Genomic DNA, 23022 nt, shown 5'->3' on the forward strand with positions numbered 1-23022 from the left:
CCTTCCCTACAAAAGGTCGAAATTTTCGAAAGAGAAAGGATGATCCGATTTTACTCCAACTTTGCAAATCCTAATATTTGCATCAGTGCTAGGTCAGGTGCGAACATGGACAATCGGGCCACTCCATCAAGTAGCACCCCCACAAAGGGTCAGAATTTGGAATAATTATATATTAAAAAAATATATCTTATAAAATGTGATATAACAGTCCGATTGTCTTCAAATTTTACACATATCAATATTTTTATAAACAGAAGTTCTGGTGTGGAGATGAACATATCGGTCCACTTCTTCTGGTAACTTTCCCACAATGATTCAATCATGAATATCCATGAAGATCGTAAAATTCGAATGGAAGCATCCGATTCCTTTCAAACTCGGCACATCTCATTATTGCTATCAACAGAAGATCCGACTGAATACCCATACAAAGGGTAAACATTTTGAATAGTCAAAAGACCATAACACTTAAATTGAACATCCAATTCTCTTCAAATTTCAAATTCCTCTAAAACAATATCTGGTGTGAATATGATATATATGTAGGACCTCTCCTTCTGATGCCTCCCACACGGCGAGTCAAAATTTAAATGACCCAAATTCCTATAATAAACGAGCACCCGATTCATTCTAACTTTCCACATTCTAACATTTCCACAAACACTCGATCTAGTGCGAAGATGGAATGTATCGGTTCACTACCTCTGGTAGCTTCCTCACAAAGGGTCAACATTTATGATCTCTCATAACATGCAAAACTTTTGACTAACGTTATTCCTTTAGAATTTTGAATAAGTGTTAGATTTTCTTTTAATTTTTCACATCCCAATATTCTTATCAGTATTAGATGGAATACTTCGGTCCACTTTTTCTGGTACGACGCTCACATTTTAATGTTTTCCAAAAAATATATGACATATCTCATGTAAAGTAGAGGAAGTAGTCAATATTAGACAAAATCTTACTCAATGTTATTTTTAATCTCACACTATGTTATATAATAATCTGTTTTAGTAGTCCATTAAAAATCAAGGAATGAACATGCGATAAATTAAAAATGTCCTTCAACAATTCTGAATCTTAGATTCAATAAATTTTGAAAAATATTTTTAAAATCCACGATGATATCTGCAGTGCCTCTTAAGAAATATATATTAATACAACGAACGTTGTTTTTATAAAAACAACAATAATGGGATTAAGCCTTATCATTTTGCGACAACAAAATATTGATAAAAACTGTACCATTATATCTCAATTTCTATAAATAACATATAATTTGAAAAAGTAGGCCTTGAAAAACTGCTATATTTTTGAAGACAAAAGTTTTTAATTTTTTATTTTTAATATTTTAAAAGCATAAGACTTGGGAGGCGACAGAGATATTCAGTGAAAGTGTAATCTCTACTCCACCTTAAGTGTCAAGTAGGAAACCAACATCTGAATTTGAAAGCTAACCAAACAAAAACATCAGTGGAATCCTAAATATGATGGAGTTTAACAGCAAAGATCTCAGCAAAAAGATAGCGCATATCTGAGTATCAGAAAATAAACAAAATAACAATGGATCAAGGAACACAGCACGTGAGGAGTTCCTGCTCGAAGAATTGTAAAACTTTCGAAGGTCCCATTCTTTAGGGATATTTATTCATTCAGGCATCAAATCCGATGTTGGCATGTGGATGTTGTTGTTGAAATTCCAAGTAGAAACAAATCAACTGGGTGGATTCTTATAAGGATTTCCCGGTCTTTGCCTTTGCGTATGAGCATTCGAAACTAATTGACCTCCTGGAGAACAAAGTTCTGCAAGTCCCTGGATAGGAAAACCTGCAAAAATTTAACCTTCCGGTCCTACTTCAGAAGAAAAGGAGTTCATAATTTTTGAGTTTGAAGGCAAAGCAAGGGTGTACAAGAAAGTTCGAGACGTTAAGCGAGCTGCCACAGAAGGTATTTGAAAATATTCAAATGACGTACCTTCGTCCATGTTAAGCCGAAACAATCCAGTCTAACAAAGGTAAGATCTGTCGGCCTAACAGAAAGCTTTGCTGCGAACTGCAATGGATTGATCCTACGAACTAAGAGAAAACGTGTAAGTAAATAAACCAACCAGACTGGTTCAAAATCCACCCAATGCTGCTTAGGAACGCCAGCAGTAGGTCACTTATTGATTACCCAAGATACAAATATATATTTGCCTCTTTGGTCTTTTCCTTATTCTGTCTATGTCTCCTAATTTTTCAAATTTCAACGAAAGTAGCTGTTTTTACACCGATTCGGTGGTTGAATGATCCAACCGCAGTTTAAAAAAGGATTTCGAAGCATACAACGGTTTTCTGTAATTTGCTATTATGAGCTCGAAATGAGTTGGAGACAATCTACTAAAGCATGGATTTTGAAAAACGAGACAGATAGACAATAACTTTCAGAGACAAATATTCGTAGAGGACTCTAAAACCCCAATAGGTGGCATTTTCAAAAGTAATGTAAAGGACCTTTAAGCCTTTATTATTTATAAATATTAATTTAAAGGACTCAAAAATCTAAACGTGGAGCTCTTAAGAATAATTTAAAGATATTTTTGAAAAATGTTTTTAAAAAGTTTATGACCTTTATTTTTTTCAGAATTTTTGATAGATATTCAGACAATAATTGTGGATCTATAAAGGACGTTAAGTTTTCCATTCATGACATTTTTGAGTACTTTAAAAAGAACATTCAGACCTTCATACGTGATTCTTTTAAAAATATTTTGAAATTTCGACCTGACTTCAATGCGTGGATTTTTAAGAATATCTTTGGTGGAGTTTTACACCTCTAATATTTTATATTGAGGAATATCTATTTAAAGGACTTTGAGACCTCTTCACGGGTATCATTTAAAAGAACCTTCAGAAATCTACGCATGGGTTTTTTACACTACACAGTACTGTCTTTATTAATTTGTTTGTAACATGGAGAAGGAAACGCAATAGACCTATAGTTACTTTTCAGGATCCTCATAGAATCGCTTTCTGAGTAGAATTACGCATGTCCGTCCGTCTGTCGCATTTGTTGCCTGTTTGAGATGAAACTGTGCAAAAATAAGTTGCTTGACCCAAGGACGAAGCCTATTATTATTATACCCTCCACCTTGGAAAGGAGGGTATATTAACTTTGTCATTCCGTTTGTGACATCCTAAAATATTCGTCGTAGACCCCATAAAGTATATATATTCATAATCAGCATAAAATTCTAAGTCAATTTAACGATGTCCGTCTGTTTGTCTGTCCGTCTGTCTGTTGAAATCACGATACAGCCCACATTATTTGATGTAGAGCGCCAAAATTTAGAAGAGCAATTTGTATTGTGTCTAGGATGGTTGGTATTGAAAATGAGATATATCAGTCCACGTTCTGGTTTAGTCCCCATATAACGGTACCTCCCGATATTCGATATTTTGATTATTTAAGCCACATTTTTTCACAGATTTGTTTGAAAATTGGTAGTTGTAGGTCATAATGGGTTCCAGCTCCGGTGGCGAAACATTGCATGTATGGGTTCATACCATACCATTTGGTATAGCCCCCATATAACGGTACATCCCGATATTCTGTATTTTGATGGTTTTGCCACATTTTTTCACTGATTTGTCTAAAAATTGGTATTTGTGGGTCATAATGGGTCCCAGTTCGTGTGGCGAGTCATTGTAATTATAGGTCTACGTTTTGGTATAGCCTCCATATAACGATACCTCCCGATATTCGGTAATTTGATGATTTTTGCCACATTTCTTCTAATGTTTCCTTTACCCTAAGGTGGAGGATATTAAAAGTTTGACCCGGCCGAACTTAATTTTTTATTACTTTTTTTAAATATATTTTTTAAATCTAAAATCGTGAACTTTTTAAAATATTTTTGTGACTTTCAGAGCCAAAAATCTTGATTTTTAAGATTATTTTTTATGTAATTTGTGATATGTTTAAGGATTCTCATAGTAACAGAATGCTCTCTTGGAGGACTTTTTAACGTTAATTTGAACATTTTTTTAAGGAATTTTAAATCTTTAAGGACAATATGTTTCTGAGAATACTGTCTTGAAAATAGTTTCAAATACTTTGATACATCTAAGAACGGCATTATCATTGGTTATCCATTTTATGGAGGGTATATCAGCTTTGATATTCCGTTTGTAACTCCTCGAAATATTTATAATAGACCCTATAAAGTACATATATTCTGGATCAGCGTGAAATTTTAAGACGGCCAGACAGTCTGTCTGTCTGTTGTAATCACGTTATCTTTCGAACGAATTTTGCATACATGCATACTTTACCAGTAGGAAGAATGAGTTTCTAAAGGGTCTTCGTATAGCCCCCATAGGACGGTACCACCCGATACTCGGTATTTTCATGATTTTTGCGACATTATTCACCGGAAATTTAGCTAACTTCGTATTTCAAGTTCGTAATAGGTACTACAGTCTATGATAAAAATTGTCTGTGCAGGTCTACGTCTTCGTATAATCCCCATATAACTTTTTTTTGAGTGGTAGTTTTCGGATTTTTTTTTTAAATTTTTCAAGTTCCTTCCATATGCTGGAGTGTATTAAAAGTTCGGCCCGGCCGAATTTACCTGTTTTTTTTTACTTGTTATTGTTGTTTGAGGACTCTCAGAAACATAATCGTTCATTTCTAAAACAATGTTTTGAAAAAAACTAACTAATCTGAGAATAATGGTTCAGGATACTATTTGGAAGGTTTTTTGAGTAAATTATGCTCGAATATTTAACAATATCTGTCAAAGGATACTCAGAAATGCGGTAAATTGTTTTTTTAAATATACAGACCTTGAAATCTTGAAATTTTCATGCAGAGGTTATTTTTAAAAGGCACACTCGCATATGATCTAAATTTATTAAGAATATTTTCGAAGATTTTATCAGATGTACCCAGTTTAACCCAGTATTTTTGAAGGATATTCTTGAAAGTAATTGCTGAGATTTTGTTATAAAGTTTACTCTGACCTGACTTTACTCGGCCTTTTTTAAATAAATATTTAAAAATAATATTCAAAAAAAGCCTCTACTTACCCAATATTACACCCAGCATAACGCCGGACAGCGTCACCAGCAACATCAGATTCTCACTCAGCCATTTGCGCATGCCTTTTAGCTCGCGCGGAGCTTCACAGCGTTCGGTAGTTTTGGGCGGTAACTCCGAACCGTTGACGGTGGTAGAATTTGGTGGACCCATTTTGGCAAAAAGATAATCTGAAAATTGTTCAGATTTTTCCATTTCAAAATTTCCCCGCAAATGGAAAAAAAATTGGGAAAGTGCGAACGAACTTAAATGTAACCAAAGAACAAAAGTCGGTAAAGACTCGAAGCTGTTAGTATTTTGTTTGTGTTTTTTTGGTCAGTTGGTGGGTGTTTAGATATAGAGCGCCTAATGGCGTCAACGGGCAGTATTTGTTTGTTTGTTTAGTATCTCTGCTGGCCAAAAAAAAAAGAACTTTTGTTGTTGTTAGCGAGGGTATGAGAGTTAGCGAGAAAGAGGAGCGTGAGATGTTAAGCTCTTTATTGTCGGCTTTTGTGGCCAATGGGGTTGTGCCAGCCCCTCTTGATGGCCGTTACAGGTGCCAATATGCGCTAGGGAAATGCAAATAAATTGAGAGCTTTGTTGTAGATTTTCTTGTTGTTGTTGTTCCTGTCGTCGTTGTTAATAAAGATATTCTGTCGAGAGTTTGGCCTCAAGAGCTGTAGTATTGGTTGTGTTGCTGATGTTCTTTTGATTTTATCTTTTGTTTGCTGCCTTTGGGGTTTTGTTTTTGGTTTTTTGCTTCTTGTCCAGAGGGTTGTTAGACCAGCTATTTAAGAGGATTTGCCTGCTTTGCTTGGTAGATGTACTTTAATTGGATGAACATTTATTTTACATATTTTCCAGTGTGATAAATATTATTTTTGTTGTTGTTTAAAAAAAGGAGAACACATTCAAATTGGTCTCTGCTATTTGCTTTCGCTTTAAAATATTTTGTTTTCCTTTGCTTTGTCTGCGTAGGAGCCTTCCTTTGAAATTGAATGTTTTATTCGCTTTGCAGACTTGGTCGGTTTGTGGTTTCTCTCTTTCTCTCTCAATTATATTATTGATTTTTTAAATATTTAATATTAAATTTCAATATATTAATTAAGTACTCCATTGATATGGGTTTGTAAAACATTTATGTATCTAAGGAAATGACGAATTGGACAAAAGACCCAATAAAAATCAGATGCCGATGTTGTGTGTGTGTCTGGCTGTGTGTTTGTTTTTCTTCAAATGCCAAGTCTGGTGAGAGCTGTGTTCGGCCCCTCGTCTCCAGCCGTCTGCTACCGATGGGGAGTGGTCTTGAGTTTATTTTCCAATAATTTGAGCCACAGACATGGATTGTTCTTATCCTTGCGATTAAGAAATTTGTTTAGGGGCTCCGTTGTTGGGGTGATTGAACGGACTTTTTTAATGAATTGAATTTTAGTGTTGGCTCGAAGTTAACACGGAAATCTCTTTATCGTGGTGGTGGTGGTGGTTCAATAAAATTCGATTACAAAAATTTGAATTCAAATAATGATTTGCTTAGTTCTGAGTTATGTCTCTGTTTTTTTGTTGATGAATAAATTCGTTTATTCAGTCTTTGTTAATGGCCAAAGGGGTTTTTCTGATTTTCACAATTAAATAACTTTCTTTAATTTTTTTTAAATCTCTATCTCTGATTGCTCGGCACGAATGCAGTTTCGAATCTGTGTCAAGTCCTTGTAAACGTGCATGCACCCACAAAAACTAACTCTTTGCCTGACTCAGTGGTCTTTGTATACACAAGATTTTCTTTTCTGCTTCACAAAAAAATATGGGCGTTGTTCTACACAAGAATTTCGAATTTCTTTTCAAGTTTCAAACTTTAAACACTTGTTTTTATTTAACCAAAAACTTCAATTATTTTCCCGAATTTCCTTTTTTCACAAAGATATCCCCTTCCTTATTCAAAAATTATTTCCTTTTTTTTGCTCTCTGTTATACAGATATGCACTGCTGTTATTTCAACTTGTTTTTTTTTTTTGTTTCCGGTTTTCCGTCTGGGTTTTTTGTTGTTCTTCTATCCGTTCGAACTGTTCAACACTTGGCCAATGCTCAACAATAAATGTCTCCAGTCTATCTCTTGTTAACGGTATTTATTAGATTTCCACAAAATGAGTGCATCAGGATGTGTTGCCATGTGCCCACTTTCCCGCTATCTCTCTTTCTCTCAATTCAAATTGCTATTGTACTCTCTCTCTCTTATTTACTGGATTCTCCAAATACCATGGCATTTATAGCAACAGTGCCATAATTTATTTGTATGGCCTATACTTTGGTGTTGTTATTGTCATTGTTGTTGCTATAGATAAATATAAGTTCCGACACGACATTGTGGGAAGTTAGTTAGCAAATAATAAAAGGCTGTGTGGTTAAAGGGTCGAATAAGTTATACCCTACTAGTTTAGGAGACATTCTGTCAATATAGAACCTATAGATCTTTTATCCTCAACATTTTGTATGAAATGCTCAGAAAAGGACTGACTACCTTCTAAAGGAAATCTATATATGTCTTCTAAATGCAAAATGTTGGCATATTAACCTACTGGATGAATTATAGCTATGGATGACCGACTGGAGGTTTTTATACCGTCGAAGCGACATTATTTACCGGAATTGTTTGAAATGTTATTTTTGAATTTCCCAATGCGTACTACAGTCTATGACAGAAAATTGTCTAGGAAGGTGTGTTTTTGTTAATAGGTCCTTGAAGTGTTTTATCTTTAAAAGTCACAATTCCCGATCAGAATATTTGTCAACAAAAATTTATTTTTTTAAATCCACAATGTTTGTTAAGGAAGTCCATAAACAAAATGTCCTTAAAAATTTAGTCAGAAATTCTGAGGAAGTAAAATTTCTCAGGAAGTCCTTCAATTTAAAACGTCTAAAATTTTTGGAAAAACAAAACTTTATTTTAATATTCTTAAATTATACACCGCGTATGTCCAGGATTTTCATCTCTATGACAACCATGTGAATATGAGCTTAAAAAAATCAGAAAAGTTCATCCCATTATACAAAATAATAATATTTGACTTTTGTAAGGGAAGAAGTTATATAAAATGAGTCCACGATTTCCATTCAAACAATCAATTTGCTATATTTAATGGCCTAACTGATGTTACCATTGTAACAATTTTCACTGGGGGGACTACAAGAAGGAGTAGTCTGAGTACATGAGCACTTTTTGGTACAAATTGTGGAGATAAATAGAAATTAAAATAAATCTGTTTAACCTTATGGGAATCCCGATTGATCCTCGTGACCTGCAGAGCGATTGCAAAATCAGGAAATTTTTAAGTTTTTGGTCCCTAACCCTAAATATTTTGCTAACATTTTCTAAAACAATACGCTTCCATTCCAACGCAATCCCAAGTGGCATGAAAAGTTTCGTGAAGATCGGACGATAATTGCGAGCTACGATAGCCATATAGTGTTGTCAGGTGTAAAAAATATTACAAAATGTAACAGAACTTCTGTTCTGTTCAAAGCTCTTATCCTATTTCGGGTCGATTAGGGTCGAATCTGTAATTATGAGCTGTCGAAGAACTGTAAAATCAGGAAATCTTTTTTATTTTCACCCCCTAAATATTTTGCGATCACCTCCAAAAACAATAAGCTTCTGTACGGACCCATAACCTTAACTCTACACTAAATTTCGTAAGGTCAGGAACATAGCATGGACGAATGGACACTCATAGCTAGATGGACTCATTTCGGCGAGATAGGAAAATCCATAGGTAACATCGTGGGTCTGGGATCAATATTTCTCAGTGTAATGAACTTTCTAGCCCAATCAAACTTATAATAACCCCAACATATAGTGTGTTAGGGTATAAAAATCCACGAGTATGAGAGGAAAGTCCTTGAAAAAAATTAAGATATTTGATCGAAAAGTCCGAAACGATAGGTCTAGGGAAGCACTTTCCGAACATGAAAATAAATTTTGAACTTATATATATATATATATATATATATATATATATATATATATATATATATATATATATATATATATATATATATTTTTTTTTTTTTTTTTTTTTTTTTTTTTTTTTTTTTTCTGTTCACCCAAATAATGTAAACCTACTTCAACCATTACTTTCCAGAGGGTTATGTAGGCGCTTAGAATTCGAAATACCAAATTATTTGGAAATCGTTACATGGAGAACGTGTATTGGCAGCGGTTCACAAAACAGTTAGAAACTAGAAACAAAACAAGTTAAGAAGCAGTAAGTTCGACCGGGCCGAATTTTGAATACCCTCCGCCATTTGAAACAAATTTTTAAGAAATAAAATCCGTTAGAAATTCTGTTAAAATCTTAAAAATACCGAATATAGCCGTTAAATTGTGGTCTATACGAAATGGATCTAAATAGGCATTGTTGGTTATAAGCCATTACCATATTATAAACGGCGAATAATGTAGCATCATCAAAATACTGTATATAGGGAGGTACCGTTATATCGGAGCTATACGAAGTCCGGACCTGCATAGACAATTTTCTGTCCTAGGTTGTAGTATCCATTACGAATTTGAAATGCCAAATATGAAACAATTCCGGTGAATAATGTCGCTAAAATTATCAAAATACAGAATATCGGGAGGTACCGTTATATGGGGGCTATAAACATGTGTGCACAATTTTAGCCATCTATCTTAATTCTTTCGAAAGATAGCGTGATTACAACAGACAGACGGTCATCGACTTAGAGTTTTACGCTGATCAAGAATATATATACTTCGTTGGGTCTGACATGAGTATTTCGAGCAGTTACAAGCGGAATTACAAAGTTATATGGAGGGTATAAAAAGTAATGTAAACCTACTTCAACCATCATTTTCTAGAGGATTATATACGTGTTAAGAATTCGAAATACCAAATTACGGGAAAATCGTTACATAGAGAACATATATATGGGCAGCGGTTCACAAGAGCGTTAGGACCTCGAAATATAAAATTGAAGGTAATTGAATTGTATTTTTTTTTTAACAATATGCCTAAAGTTCTGCAGCCATACCGGGGCTATATCAAATTGCGGTCCAAAACAATCCGTCTTTGAACTTGATTTAAGTTCAGAATAGGAAACAAATAGAATTTGATTCTTTGAATTAAATTGTCATCGAATCTAATCTGAACAATAACACTGTACTGTGCCAACTCTTTCCAAAAATTATTATTATTATATAGTATACATATACTATACATATGTATATAGATTATTACAGATTTATTGTGTATGATAACACAAGTCCCTACTACTTGCTAAATTAATGGCTTATTTTCTCTTCATAAAAAAACAACGAAAAAACATATTTTTATTCTCTTCCCACAATAAAAGTAACAAACGACGCGGTCTAGTAGCCTATTAACATTTTTATATTCAAATAAATATTTCTACATACATATATTTGTATGTATTTTAATTATAATAATTGTTATCATTTCATGACAATTTCCTCATTATTATCGAATTAGTGTTGTGGGCTTCAGGGTTGATGGGGTGCACTACATTAAAATGTAACGACCAAAATATAATAAAAATTATAGGCCCAGGAATTCAATTTCGGGGGATATAGATTTTTGTGGGAATTGCTCACACAAGGTATATTCCATGGGGTATAGATTTCTGTGGGTACTTTCCAAATTTCCAGGAACACAAAAAAACACAATTTTATTTTTAAAAATACAATTTAGCACCATCAATATTTATCAGCTAGTTCTATGCAATAAAACAAAGAAATTAGCTAGTGAATATGAGCTATAAAATGTTGTTTGTTAAAAAAAAAAAAAAAAAACCGACCTCCAAGGACATAAGAAGAGGTTAATCCCTACTGCTTATGTAGGAAACTTTTTTAAGGAAAAAGAGTGAAGGGAACCTTATACGCACTTAGCTGGGGTTAGAGATATCAAAATAGAAAAAAATGCCACATTAACTGGCCTTGTTCATGTCCTGCCATTACAAAAAAAAATTCCTTTTCAATTATTTTGCAATTGATATTGGTTGGCCATAACTAGTCAGTCAGTCACTCTGTCACAAACTAATGACCTATAATTTTATGACCAACTAACGACTCCAAGAAAAGAATGATGAGCAAAATACAGCACCGAACGGCAAAGGAAAACAGAGCAACCATGAGCGAGGTTAAAGGTCAAACGCGTGGTGAATAATGCCACAACTATCATTAGTGGCACATTAACAATGGCTGAGCCAAAATCAATCATGAATAACAATATTCAGTAGTTGGGTACAAGTGCTTATCACTTTCAATATGAAATTAATTTGTACAAAATCTATATTTTTTTGTCGAATTCGGGATATATGACCTTGACAGACCATTAACGAAAAAAAAAAAAAAAAAACACAGATGAGGTACATTCCCTAAAAATGATATGTCAATCAACAACTTCAGTTGGGTAGGGAAAGGCACAGTTAGTTGGCATGAGAGCAAATTTTGGAAATGTATTGAATTTTACCACTAACTAGGCTCACAATTAATTCAACTAATTGAAAGAAAAATTATCCTAAATCAGATGACGTCAATATGTGACAGTCATGGAAAAACAAGTCAAGTGTAATAAGAGCCATAAAGTCAAGTGTAATAAGAAAAAAATATCTATGATAGTCTCTAAGAATCTTTCAAAAACACCACGATTATACCTCCCTGAATCGAGGAGGAATCAAGGATGGAAAATTCAGAATAAAACAAGTAAAAAAACTTTAAGTTCGGCCGGGCCGAACTTTATTATACCCTACACCACTTTGCTAATTTATTAGAGCTCCACATAACAATTAAACGTTTTTATGGGAGAATTCAATCATACAAGCTATGATTATAATTATAATTTAAAGTTCAAATGACAAAATAAATTCGGACATGTGTTGCCCATTTGGTGCACAAATAATATAAAATCGGATAAAAATATATATGGGAGCTATAACCAAATCTGAACCGATCTCGATATAATTTGGCAAAGATATTTCTGGACTGTATTTGATATATTTCCCTGAATATCGTTGTTACGGAGTGCATTTTACGGCTGTGGGTAAAAAATATAACACATCGGATGAACAATATATATGGAAACTATAGCTATATCTGAACCGATCTTCACCAAATTTGACACACTAGCTTTTAGACTCAATTCGAATGTATTTCTGAGCTGTATTTGATATATTTCCCCAAATATTGTTGTTGCAGAGTGCATATTACGGCTGCGAAGGACAAAAATAACAAATCGGAGGAACAATATATATGGGAGCTATAGCTATATCTGAACCGATTTCGATCAAATTTGGCATACTTATTTTTATGGCTAATTTGGGTGTATATGCAAAATTTCATGCTATCCGGGCTGATATTACACGTTTGGTGCACAATAAAAAGCTAATCGGACGAAGATATATATGAGAGCTATATCCAAATTTTGACCGATTATCTCCAATTTCAATAGGGTTCGTCCTTGGGCCAAACAAATGATTTGTGCAAAATTTCATCTGGATAGGGCAATAAATGCGAACTGTACTTTGTTTACAAAAATACATGGACAGACGGACGGACGGACAGACGGACGGACATCCATAAATCGACTCAGAATGTGATTCTATGCAGATCATCAAAAGGAACTATGGGTCTATCTCGTTTCCTTTTGCCTGTTACAAACAAATGCACAAAGACATAATACCCTGACCACCAATCTAGCGATGTCCGTCTGTCTGTCTGTCTGGCTAGCTAGAGCGCACGATAACTCTCGAAGAGAGTTTCCGATTTGGTCCAAAACTGATACAACGTAATATTATAATCAAATTTAGATCGACTTCGGAGATGGGCAATATCACTCCACTCCTTCTTGTAACTCCCACACAAAAGGTCGACATTTTCAAAAAAAAAAAATAAATAAATAAATAAATAAATAATGGAATATTTTACTGCACAGAAAGAGAAGGGATCATCCGATTTTGATCCAACTTGGCAGATCCAAATATTGTCATGAGTGCTAATTCAGGTACGAAAATGGACAATATCGGTCCACCCAATCAAGCATCTCCCCCACAAAGGGTCAAAATTTTGAATAATTATAATTCTTATAAAATGCGATGTAAGAGTCAGGTTCTCATCACACATCCCATTTGTATACCTTCCACCATACATAGTATGGAGGGTATACTAAGTTCGTCATTCCATTTGTAACTCATCGAAATAATAATTTAAGACTCAGTATATATATTCTTGATCAGCATAAAATTCCAAGATGATTTAGCCCTTTCCGCTTGTACGTCTGTTGTAATCGCGCTACAAAACGATTTAAGATAGGAAGCTAAAATTATGCACAGATCTTGCAGTCAGATGAAGATGGGCTATATCGGTCCACGATATCGTATAGCTCCCATATAACGGTACCCCCCGTTATTCGGCATTTTTATGATTTTAGCCACATTTTTAAATGGAATTGACTGAAAATCCACACAATCCTGGTAGCTCCCCAAGAGTCAAAATTTTAAATAACCAAAACGATCATAAAATCCGAATTAAGCATCCGGTTCTCTTTAAATTTCACTCATGTCATTTTTTTACTAGCGAAAGATCTGCTATTAAAACGGGATACATTCCCTCAGGTACTTCCTCCTTAATGGGTTCAAAATGTTGAACAATAAAACGCTCATAAAACGAAAAAGCAGCAACCAAATCCCTTCAAATTTCACACATCCGCTAATCCAAGATCTGACAAAGGGTCACCATTTCCAATACTTATATCTGTCATAATTTGCGTAACATCTTGCTATATCTAAATATTTCCCTTAGCCAGAAATGGGTACTACATATATAACGATATTTTTCCTAATTTTTTGAAATTTTTCAAGTCTCCCCATATGGTGTAGTGTTCTCCTCGGCCGAACTTAGCTTTTATTTGATTTTGTCGTAGACCCCATAAAGTATATATATTCTTAATCAGCATAAAATTCTAAGTCGATTTAACGATGTCCGTCTGTCTGTTGAAATCACGATACAGCCCACATTATTTGACGCAGAGCGCCAAAATTTAGCAGAGCAATTTATATTGTGTCAAGGATGGTTGGTATTGACGATACCTTCCCATATTCCGTATTTTGATGGTTATTGCCACATTTTTTCACTGATTTGTCCAAAAATTGGTATTTGTAGATCATAATGAGTCCCAGTTCGTGTGGCGAATCATTGTAATTATAGGTCCACGTTTTGGTATAGTCCCCATATAACGGTACCTCCCGATATTCGGTAATTTGATGATTTATGCCACAATTTTTCACGGATTTGTCTGAAAATTGGTATTTGTAGGTCATAACGGGTCCTAGTTTTTGTGGCGAGACATTGCATGTATAGGTCCACGCCTTGATATAGCCTCCATATAAAGGTACCATCCGATATTCGGTATTTTGATTATTTTTGCCACATTTTTTACGGATTTGTCTGAAAATTGGTATTTGTAGGTCATAATGGGTTCTAGCTCCTTTGGCGAAACATTGCATTTAAAGGTCTCCGATTTGGTATAGCCCCAATATAACGGTACCTCCCGATATTCGGTATTTTAATGGTTTTTGCCACATTTCTTCGCGGATTTGTCTAGAAATTGGTATTTCTTGGTCTTAATGGGTTCTAGCTCTTTTGGTGAAACACTATATGTATAGGTCCACGTTTTTGTATAGCCCCATATAGCCGAAATTCCCGATATTCGGTATTTTGATGACTTTTGACACATTTTCCCATGAATACGTAGAACAATTGGTATATAAGCTCTAATGTTTCCTTTACTCTAAGGTAGAAGGTATTAAACGTTTGGCCCGGCCGAACTTAATGTTGTTTTGATATTTAAAAAAAGAAAATGTTTGCTGTTAAATTTGCCATATTTAAAATTACCCATATTTTTCAATGTCCATCAAAGCTATAATTGTGGTTATTTTTCCATGAATTATCAAAACTAGAAAATTCGATTTTTCAACTTTTTTAACGATATCTTAGGGATAATTTTATAAAGACTTCGAAATCCACATATCCTTTTACCGATCATCAGGGGTTTTAAACTTTAAAAAAATCTAATTTTTCGAATTTATAAATTGCCGTTATGTCGCAAATTCTGTCCTTCACTGTTAGAGAATCGTTCTATATAAGCATATTTTTCAGATAGCTCTTGAATAATGCTAACAATTACAGTACCCAGTTGATTCTTCAAAGAATATTATATATACAATTCCAATGTTACATTTTTGGCGGTTCTTTAAAAATATTCTACAAAAATTCAGAAATGCTGCCTCTTGATTGTTTTTCTGATACTCCTTGGATATTATTCTATAAAAATCCACTGTTCGTCACTTAATGAGGACAATTAACATCAGAAGTTGTTCTTGGTGCTATGACCAGAAAAGTGATACTAACCAAATTTTATATATATCCTTTTCTTGGTATATTGCATGACCAGTCCCTTCGACTGGGCTCAATTTTCAGCCCAATAATGGACAGTTATGTTATTTTTAAATTTGGTTTCATGTCTAGAATAGTTTTCAAAAATATTGTTTTATTTTCAAAATGAAAAAAACCTACATTCCTTTCGATTGCCTATGTAAACAATTTACATGCCTAGATATGTACATACGCCATATTGACGTCAAGGAATAATAAATAGTGGGTGATGACGACATTTCAATTCGTTTTTACAGAGAAAATTGATTATCAATTGCCGATGACGATGCTTCGATAATAACAATAATTTTAATTTGAGGCATTTTGATAAGGTGAATAAAAATGCCTAGCCCAACAAAGGATATCAGTTTTGGATATTTGTTTTCCTTAATATATAGCAATTATTTTTGAAAAAAAAAACACTCGTTTTAAAAATAGTCTTTATTATTTCAAAACAAAAAAGGTTTTTCAAATTGTAGCCTATTTATAGCATGAATCCCATAATATATGTCAGCCATATATTAGGTATTGGTAATGAATTGTTTTCACACAAAAATCTAAATGGATATTTCAAAGAAAGCTGAAAATAGCTGCTGGTGATTAAAATTGAGTGGCACGTGGACGATTAACAGACATCCTCGGTCAACATTTTCACTTTCAAATTTTTTTATCTATAGAAGGTGCTTTAGGAACCATCAATCCAATAAACGTGGATTTTTAAAAGAATATTTTTCCAGGACCAATCACACGTGGATCTTTTAAAGAATATTTTCAAGGACCAATCAAACGTGGATTTTTTTAAGAATATTTTTTCAATGATCAATCAAAGGTGGATTTTTTAAAGAATATTTTTTCAAGGACCAATAAAACGTGGATTTTTAAAAAAAAAAATTTCAAGGACCAATCAAATATGGATTTTTTAAAGAATATTTTTTCAAGGGCCAATCAAACGTGGATTTTTTAAAGGAATATTTTTTCAAGTACCAATCAAACGTGGATTTTTAAAAGAATATTTTTTCAAGGACCAATAGAAACGTGGATTTTTTAAAAAATATTTTTTCAAGGACCAATCAAACGTGGATTTTTTAAAAACTATTTTTCCAAGGACCAATCAAACTTGGATTTTTTAAAAAATATTTTTTCAAGGACCAATAGAAACGTGGATTTTTTAAATAATATTTTTTCAAGGACCAATAGAAACGTGGATTTTTTAAAGAATATTTTTTCAAGGACCAATAGAAACGTGGATTTTTTAAAGAATATTTTTTCCAGGACCAATAGAAACGTGGATTTTTTAAAAAATATTTTTTCAAGAACCAATCAAGCGTGGATTTTTTTAAAAAATATTTTTTCAAGAACCAATCAAACTTGGATTTTTTAAAAAATATTTTTTCAAGGACCAATAGAAACGTGGATTTTTTAAAGAATATTTTTTCAAGGACCAATAGAAACGTGGATTTTTTAAAGAATATTTTTTCAAGGACCAATCAAGCGTGGATTTTTTTAAAGAATATTTTTTCAAGGACCAATAGAAACGTGGATTTTTTAAAGAATATTTTTTCAAGGACCAATAGAAACGTGGATTTTTTAAAAAATATTTTTTCAAGAACCAATCAAGCGTGGATTTTTTTAAAAAATATTTTTTCAAGGACCAATAGAAACGTGGATTTTTTTAAAGAATATTTTTCATGGACCAATCAAACGTGGATTTTTTAAAGAATATTTTTTCAAGGACCAATAGAAACGTGGATTTTTTAAAAAATATTTTTTCAAGAACCAATCAAGCGTGGATTTTTTTAAAAAATATTTTTTCAAGGACCAATAGAAACGTGGATTTTTTTAAAGAATATTTTTCATGGACCAATCAAACGTGGATTTTTTAAAGAATATTTTTCAAGGACCAATCAAACGTGGATTTTTTAAAGAATATTTTTTCAAGGACGAATCTAATTTGATTGATTTATGAAGAATATTTTTTCATGAACCACACGACCTATAAACGTGGATTTATTAAAGAATATGTTTTCAAGGACCAATCAAACGTGGATTTTTTAAAGAATATTTTTTCAAGGACCAGCAGATCTTAAAACGTGGATTTTTTAAAGAATATTTTTTCAAGGACCAGTAGAAACGTGCATTTTTTAAAGAATATTTTTTCAAGGACCAATAGAAACGTGGATTTTTTAAAGAATATTTTTTCAAGGACCAATAGAAACGTGGATTTTTTAAAGAATATTTTTTCAAGGACCAATCAAACGTGGATTTTTTAAAGAATATTTTTTCAAGGACCAATCAAACGTGGATTTTTTAAAGAATATTTTTTCAAGGACCAATCAAACGTGGATTTTTTAATGAATATTTTTTCAAGGACCAATCAAACGTGGATTTTTTAAAGAATATTTTTTCAAGGACCAATCAAACGTGGATTTTTTAAAGAATATTTTTTCAAGGACCAATCAAACGTGGATTTTTTTAAATAATATTTTTTTAAGGACCAATCTAACGTGGATTTTTAAGGAATTTTTTTTCAAAGACCAATCAAACGTGGATTTTTTTAAAGAATATTTTCCGCGAATATCCCTTTTTGTTTCGTCGCATTTCAAATTTCAGCAAATGATTAAATTCATACTCAGTATTTTGTTGGCATAAATTCATAAATTTGTAAGCAATTATTTTCGTGTACGACCCCCTCCATACCACTCGGCCTATACCCGAAAAAACAAACCCGCATATGTTCCTAATTCTTGCTGTTTTTCCTACCTTGTTTATTTTTGCTGCTGTCATTTAGTGTTTCGTTTTATTTATTTATTTTTTTTCTCTTTTTTTGTGTCATCATTCATGTTGAAAATTAATTGGTGTAAATTGTTTTACCCGAAATATTCCCTGCACATGGCACGAGAATCAATGGAAACTTTTCAAAATTGATTTATGATGATTTTATCATTATTTAATTCGTGTGACGTCGTGCCGCGCGTCGGGACTTGGATGATTTGAATTGGCTGGGAAATATTTTCGACAAATATTTATTAACAATCTTGTTGTTGTTGTTGTTGTCGCTTCGGTTCGCCTCTCTAGTATATAGAGAGGATAAATTAGTTATGACAGTGACATTTGCGTAGACTTACATTAGGCCTATGTACGTCTTTGTTTGTATGTCTGTGTAAGTGTTTGTAGTTGTTGTTATTGTTTAGGTTTGTAAACAACCAGAAATCACGCAAACCCAAATTTTCGTCATCGAGGAAATTTTTGGCAAAATTATTTGTTTATCACAAAAGAAAATTTGGAGGAGTAAAAGTCACAACATTCAAACAATCACAAGTAATTATTTGTCAATTAAACGAATTGGTGGCAGGAGATTTAGAATGAATGGAAAAATACCAAAGAATTGTGAAGTATTTATGGGAGGAGTTGTTTATATTCTGCTCAAAGGGGGTCGATGTTTCAAAGGGGGTTGATGCCTCTCCCTTTATTCCTTTGTAAAAATGAAAATAGTTATTCTGTTTTTTAAATATTTTGAAGGAATTTATCAACCTACAGATAGTCCAAAAATTTAGTGCTATACTACCTTGTAATGATATATATATATAGGTCTTAGGTCTTCAGGACATTTGGAGTCGATCTAGCGATGTCGGTTTATCCGTCCGTCTGTCTGTCTGGCTGGCTGGTGCCCACAGTAACTCTCGAAGGGAGTATTCGATTTGGTCCAAGCTTGGCACATCGCAATATGATTATCAAACATAGATAGAGTTCGGAGATGGGCAGTATCAGTTCATTCCCTTCTGGTACCTCCCCCACAAAAGGTCGAAATTATCGAAGAAATATTTTACTGCACAGAAAGAGAAAGGAAATCTGATTTTGTTTCAAATTTGCAAATCCAAGTATTTGAATCAGAGCTAGCTTAGGGGAGAAAATGAAAAATATCAGCTCACTCTTTCTGGTACCTCCCCACATACAGTCAAAATTTTAGATAATTATAACTCTTATATGTGAAAAAAGAGGCCGACTTTCTTCAAATTACACACATCACAATGTTTTTAATAACCCAAGGTCTGGTGTGAAGATGGAATATATTGGTCTACTCTTTTTTGGTACTTCCCCCACAAAGGGTCGACATTTTGAATACCCATGAAGCTCATAAAACGCAAAATTAACATCAAACTTCATTCAGACTTGGCACATCTCAATATTTCTATCAATACAAGATATGTTATAAAGATGTTAGGGATCGGACCATTTTTTCTGGTACCTCCCCCACAAAGGGTCAACATTTTTAATATCCATATCCATATCATTAAAAGCAAAACTAACATCGGGTTCAATTCAGACTTGGTGTCTTAATATTTCTATCAACACAGTATATGTTATAAAGATGGTAGAGATCGGACCATTCCTTTTGGTACCTCCCCCACAGAGGGTCAATGTTTTGAATAACCAAAACGATTATAAAATCGAAAATAAGAATCCGGTTCTCTTCACCGTTCACACAGCCCATTATTTCTACTAACACAAGATCTGTTTTAAAAATGGTAGAGATTGGACCCCACGTTCTGCTACCTCCCCACAAAATATAAAATCAGCATCCGACTCTCCTAAAATGTCATAAATCCCAATAATTCTATTAAAACAAAATCTGGTGTGAAGATGAGCTATATCGATCTACTCCTTTTGATACCTGGATCAAATTTTTAACCCTAAAAATGCGAAAAAAGCGTCCGATTTTTTCGAACTTCGCACATCTCAATATTTCTAGTAACACAATATATGGTGTGAAGATGATAAATATCGGCCTACACCTTATGGTACCTTCCCCCACATATTTCCTCAACAAGAGATCTGATGTGAATATTTTTTTCTTCCCACTCTCTCCGATATCTCCTCCCAAAAAGTTAAAATTCGCATAACATTGAAAATAAGTTTTTGATTTTCTTTACATTTTTTTGCAGGTCCCATTATTTTTCTAGTATTAGATGAAGTAGTATTAACACAAAATTTTGTGTGAAGATGAGATATATCCATCTACTCCTTTTGGTACCCCTCCCCCACAAAGGGATCAAATTTTTAATAACAAAAAATGCGAAATAAGCGTCCGATTTTTTTCGAACTTCACACATCTCAATATTTCTAGTAACACAAGATATGGTGTGAAGATGATAAATATCGGTCTATCCCTTGTGGTACCTCCCCTCCCCACATATTTCCTCAACAAGGGATCTGATTTGAATATTTTTTTCTTCCCACTCTCTCCGATATCTCCTCCCAAAAAGTTAAAATTCGCATAAAGTGGAAAATAAATTTTTGATTTTCTTTACATTTTTAGTTTGCAGGTCCCGATTATTTTTTCGAACTTCACACATCTCAATATTTCTAGTAACACAAGATATGGTGCGAAGATGATAAATATCGGCCTACCCCTTGTGGTACCTCCCCCTACATATTTCCTCACAAGAGATCTGATGTGAATATTTTTTCTTCCCACTATGTCCGATACCTCCTCCCAAAAATTCAAAATTCACATAAAATTGATTTTTTTGCAGGTCCCAATATTATTTTCGTATTAGATGAAGTAGAATACTTCGCTCCACAATATCTGCCACATATTGGCCAACTTCGGAACCTTCCCCATAAAGGTTCAACATAATGAATAATAAATACGGATGCCTTAAATAAACGGACAATAGCTGAAGGGCGGATATTATCGATTGTTTCTTTTTTAATTTTTTTGGGAATGTTCCATTATTTATAAACCTATTGGGAATGCAAAAAATAGATTGTTTACATTACCTTGTAATGACTTATTCGGCCCATATGACTCACAAATTTTTGCTGAGCATAGCTATCACTTTTTGTTAGCATACGTTCTGTTGCATATAAATATGATTTTCATCTAGGATATTTATTCCGAATTTAGAGCAATTTTAAATGGTTCTGTTACAAAGAAATTGATTAAATAAATAAATAAAAAAAATTCTATTGTATCGAAGACTTTTTTATGACTTCCACGAAAAGTTACATGGGTATCTGTCCCCTTTTCCACTTACGAGGACTTTATTTCCCCTCTGGCGCGCCACTGCTCCGAATAGATAAATATTTGTCAAATTAAAAAACCACAACATTATTAAAACCCATAAATAACGATAATACAATATGACAGGCGCACAGACATACCCACATACTTTCAGAGTAGCGAAGTCCTGACGGTGTCACAGACGAACCCTGTTTTTTCTTCAGCGTATTGAACAAACAAAGAAGATTGAAGACGACACCAAAAGAAAACAAACAAAGATAATTGCTAAGCATTTTGTTTATTCCACAAAGGAAGGAGACAATGTCAAGGTCATATTGAGATGCCAGCTTTGGACTAAAGAAATTTAAAGAGAAAAGTAGAAATGCTATTTGCCGTCTGAACTATGTACAATACGATATTTTCAGTAAAACTAGAATGTACAAAAGTGCCCTTCATGTAGAAGAGGTATGGAGTCTTTGTATATAAATATATAAGGAGCTGGGAGTTTGCATTCGAAGGTGTACAGATAAAAGTCCTTACGGTCTTTGTAGGAACAAAATACCTTCTCGAAGGTTCTCCAGATTAAAGATCTGCTAAAAGTTTTTTCAGTTTTTTTTTTTAAATCCGGCACCACACCGTGGTACAGGGTGTTTTGTCTTTGTACATCTGTTTGTAACTGGCAAAAGGAAATGAGATATACGAGATTGAGTAAAGTTAAGGGGCTGTTAAAGCTACAATTGAGGATTTCTAAACATATTTTTTTTCAACCACTATCATTGATATTCTAAATTTATTTTTCGGAGATTATTCGATGTCTGTCTGGCTGCTACGCACGATAACTCTCGAAGGAAGTATCCGATTTCATCCAAAGTTGGTACATCATAATATTATTGTCAAACTTAGATCGAGTTCGGAGATGGGCAATATCGGTCCACTCCTTCTGGTACCTCCCACACAAAATGTCAAAATTTTCAAAGAAAATAATTTATTGCACATAAAGAGAAAGAATAAACCGATATTGCTCCAACTTTGCGGATCGTTATATTGTCATCAGTGCTAGGTTAGGTGCGAAAATGGACAATATCGGTCCACTCCATCAGGTACCTCCCCACAAAGGGTAAAAATTTTGAATAATTATAACTCTTATAAAATGTAACTAAGAGTCCGATTGTCTTCAAATTTCACACATCCCAATAATCTTATTAGCCCAAGGTCTGGTATGAAAATATATCGGTCCACTCCTTCTGGTACCTCCCCCACAAAGGTCGAAATTTTCAAAAATTATTTTTTGCACAGAAAGAGAAGGGATAATCCGATTTTGCTCCAACTTTGCGAATCGTAGTATTTCCATCAGTGCTAGGTCAGGTGCGAAAATGGACAATATTGGTTCACCCCATCAGGTACCTCCCCCACAAAGGGTCAACATTTTGAATAATTAAGAGTCCGATTATCTTCAAATTTCGCACATCCCAATAATTTTATTAGCCCAAGGTCT

At 33.6% G+C, this 23022-nt stretch overlaps 1 protein-coding gene across 4 annotated transcripts in view; it reads right to left on the reverse strand.

Moving 5' to 3' along the window:
- LOC101901705 (excitatory amino acid transporter) overlaps positions 1 to 23022 on the reverse strand; it is a 58129-nt gene that overhangs the window by 24667 nt on the left and 10440 nt on the right. For 2 of the 4 annotated variants that reach the window (XR_009341984.1, XM_005186300.4), the window contains exon 1: positions 5070 to 7145. Coding sequence is in view for 3 of the 4 variants with exons in the window: in XM_005186300.4 (XP_005186357.1) it covers positions 5070 to 5274 (205 nt within the window). In the remaining variant the exon portion in view is untranslated. Of the gene's footprint in view, positions 1 to 5069; positions 7146 to 23022 lie in introns of those variants that run through there. The other 2 variants (XM_011295390.3, XM_005186301.4) reach the window with 1 other exon arrangement.

The sequence above is a fragment of the Musca domestica genome, unplaced genomic scaffold (genome assembly GCF_030504385.1).
Source record: "Musca domestica strain aabys unplaced genomic scaffold, Musca_domestica.polishedcontigs.V.1.1 19, whole genome shotgun sequence".
In the NCBI taxonomy this organism is placed as follows: domain Eukaryota; kingdom Metazoa; phylum Arthropoda; class Insecta; order Diptera; family Muscidae; genus Musca; species Musca domestica.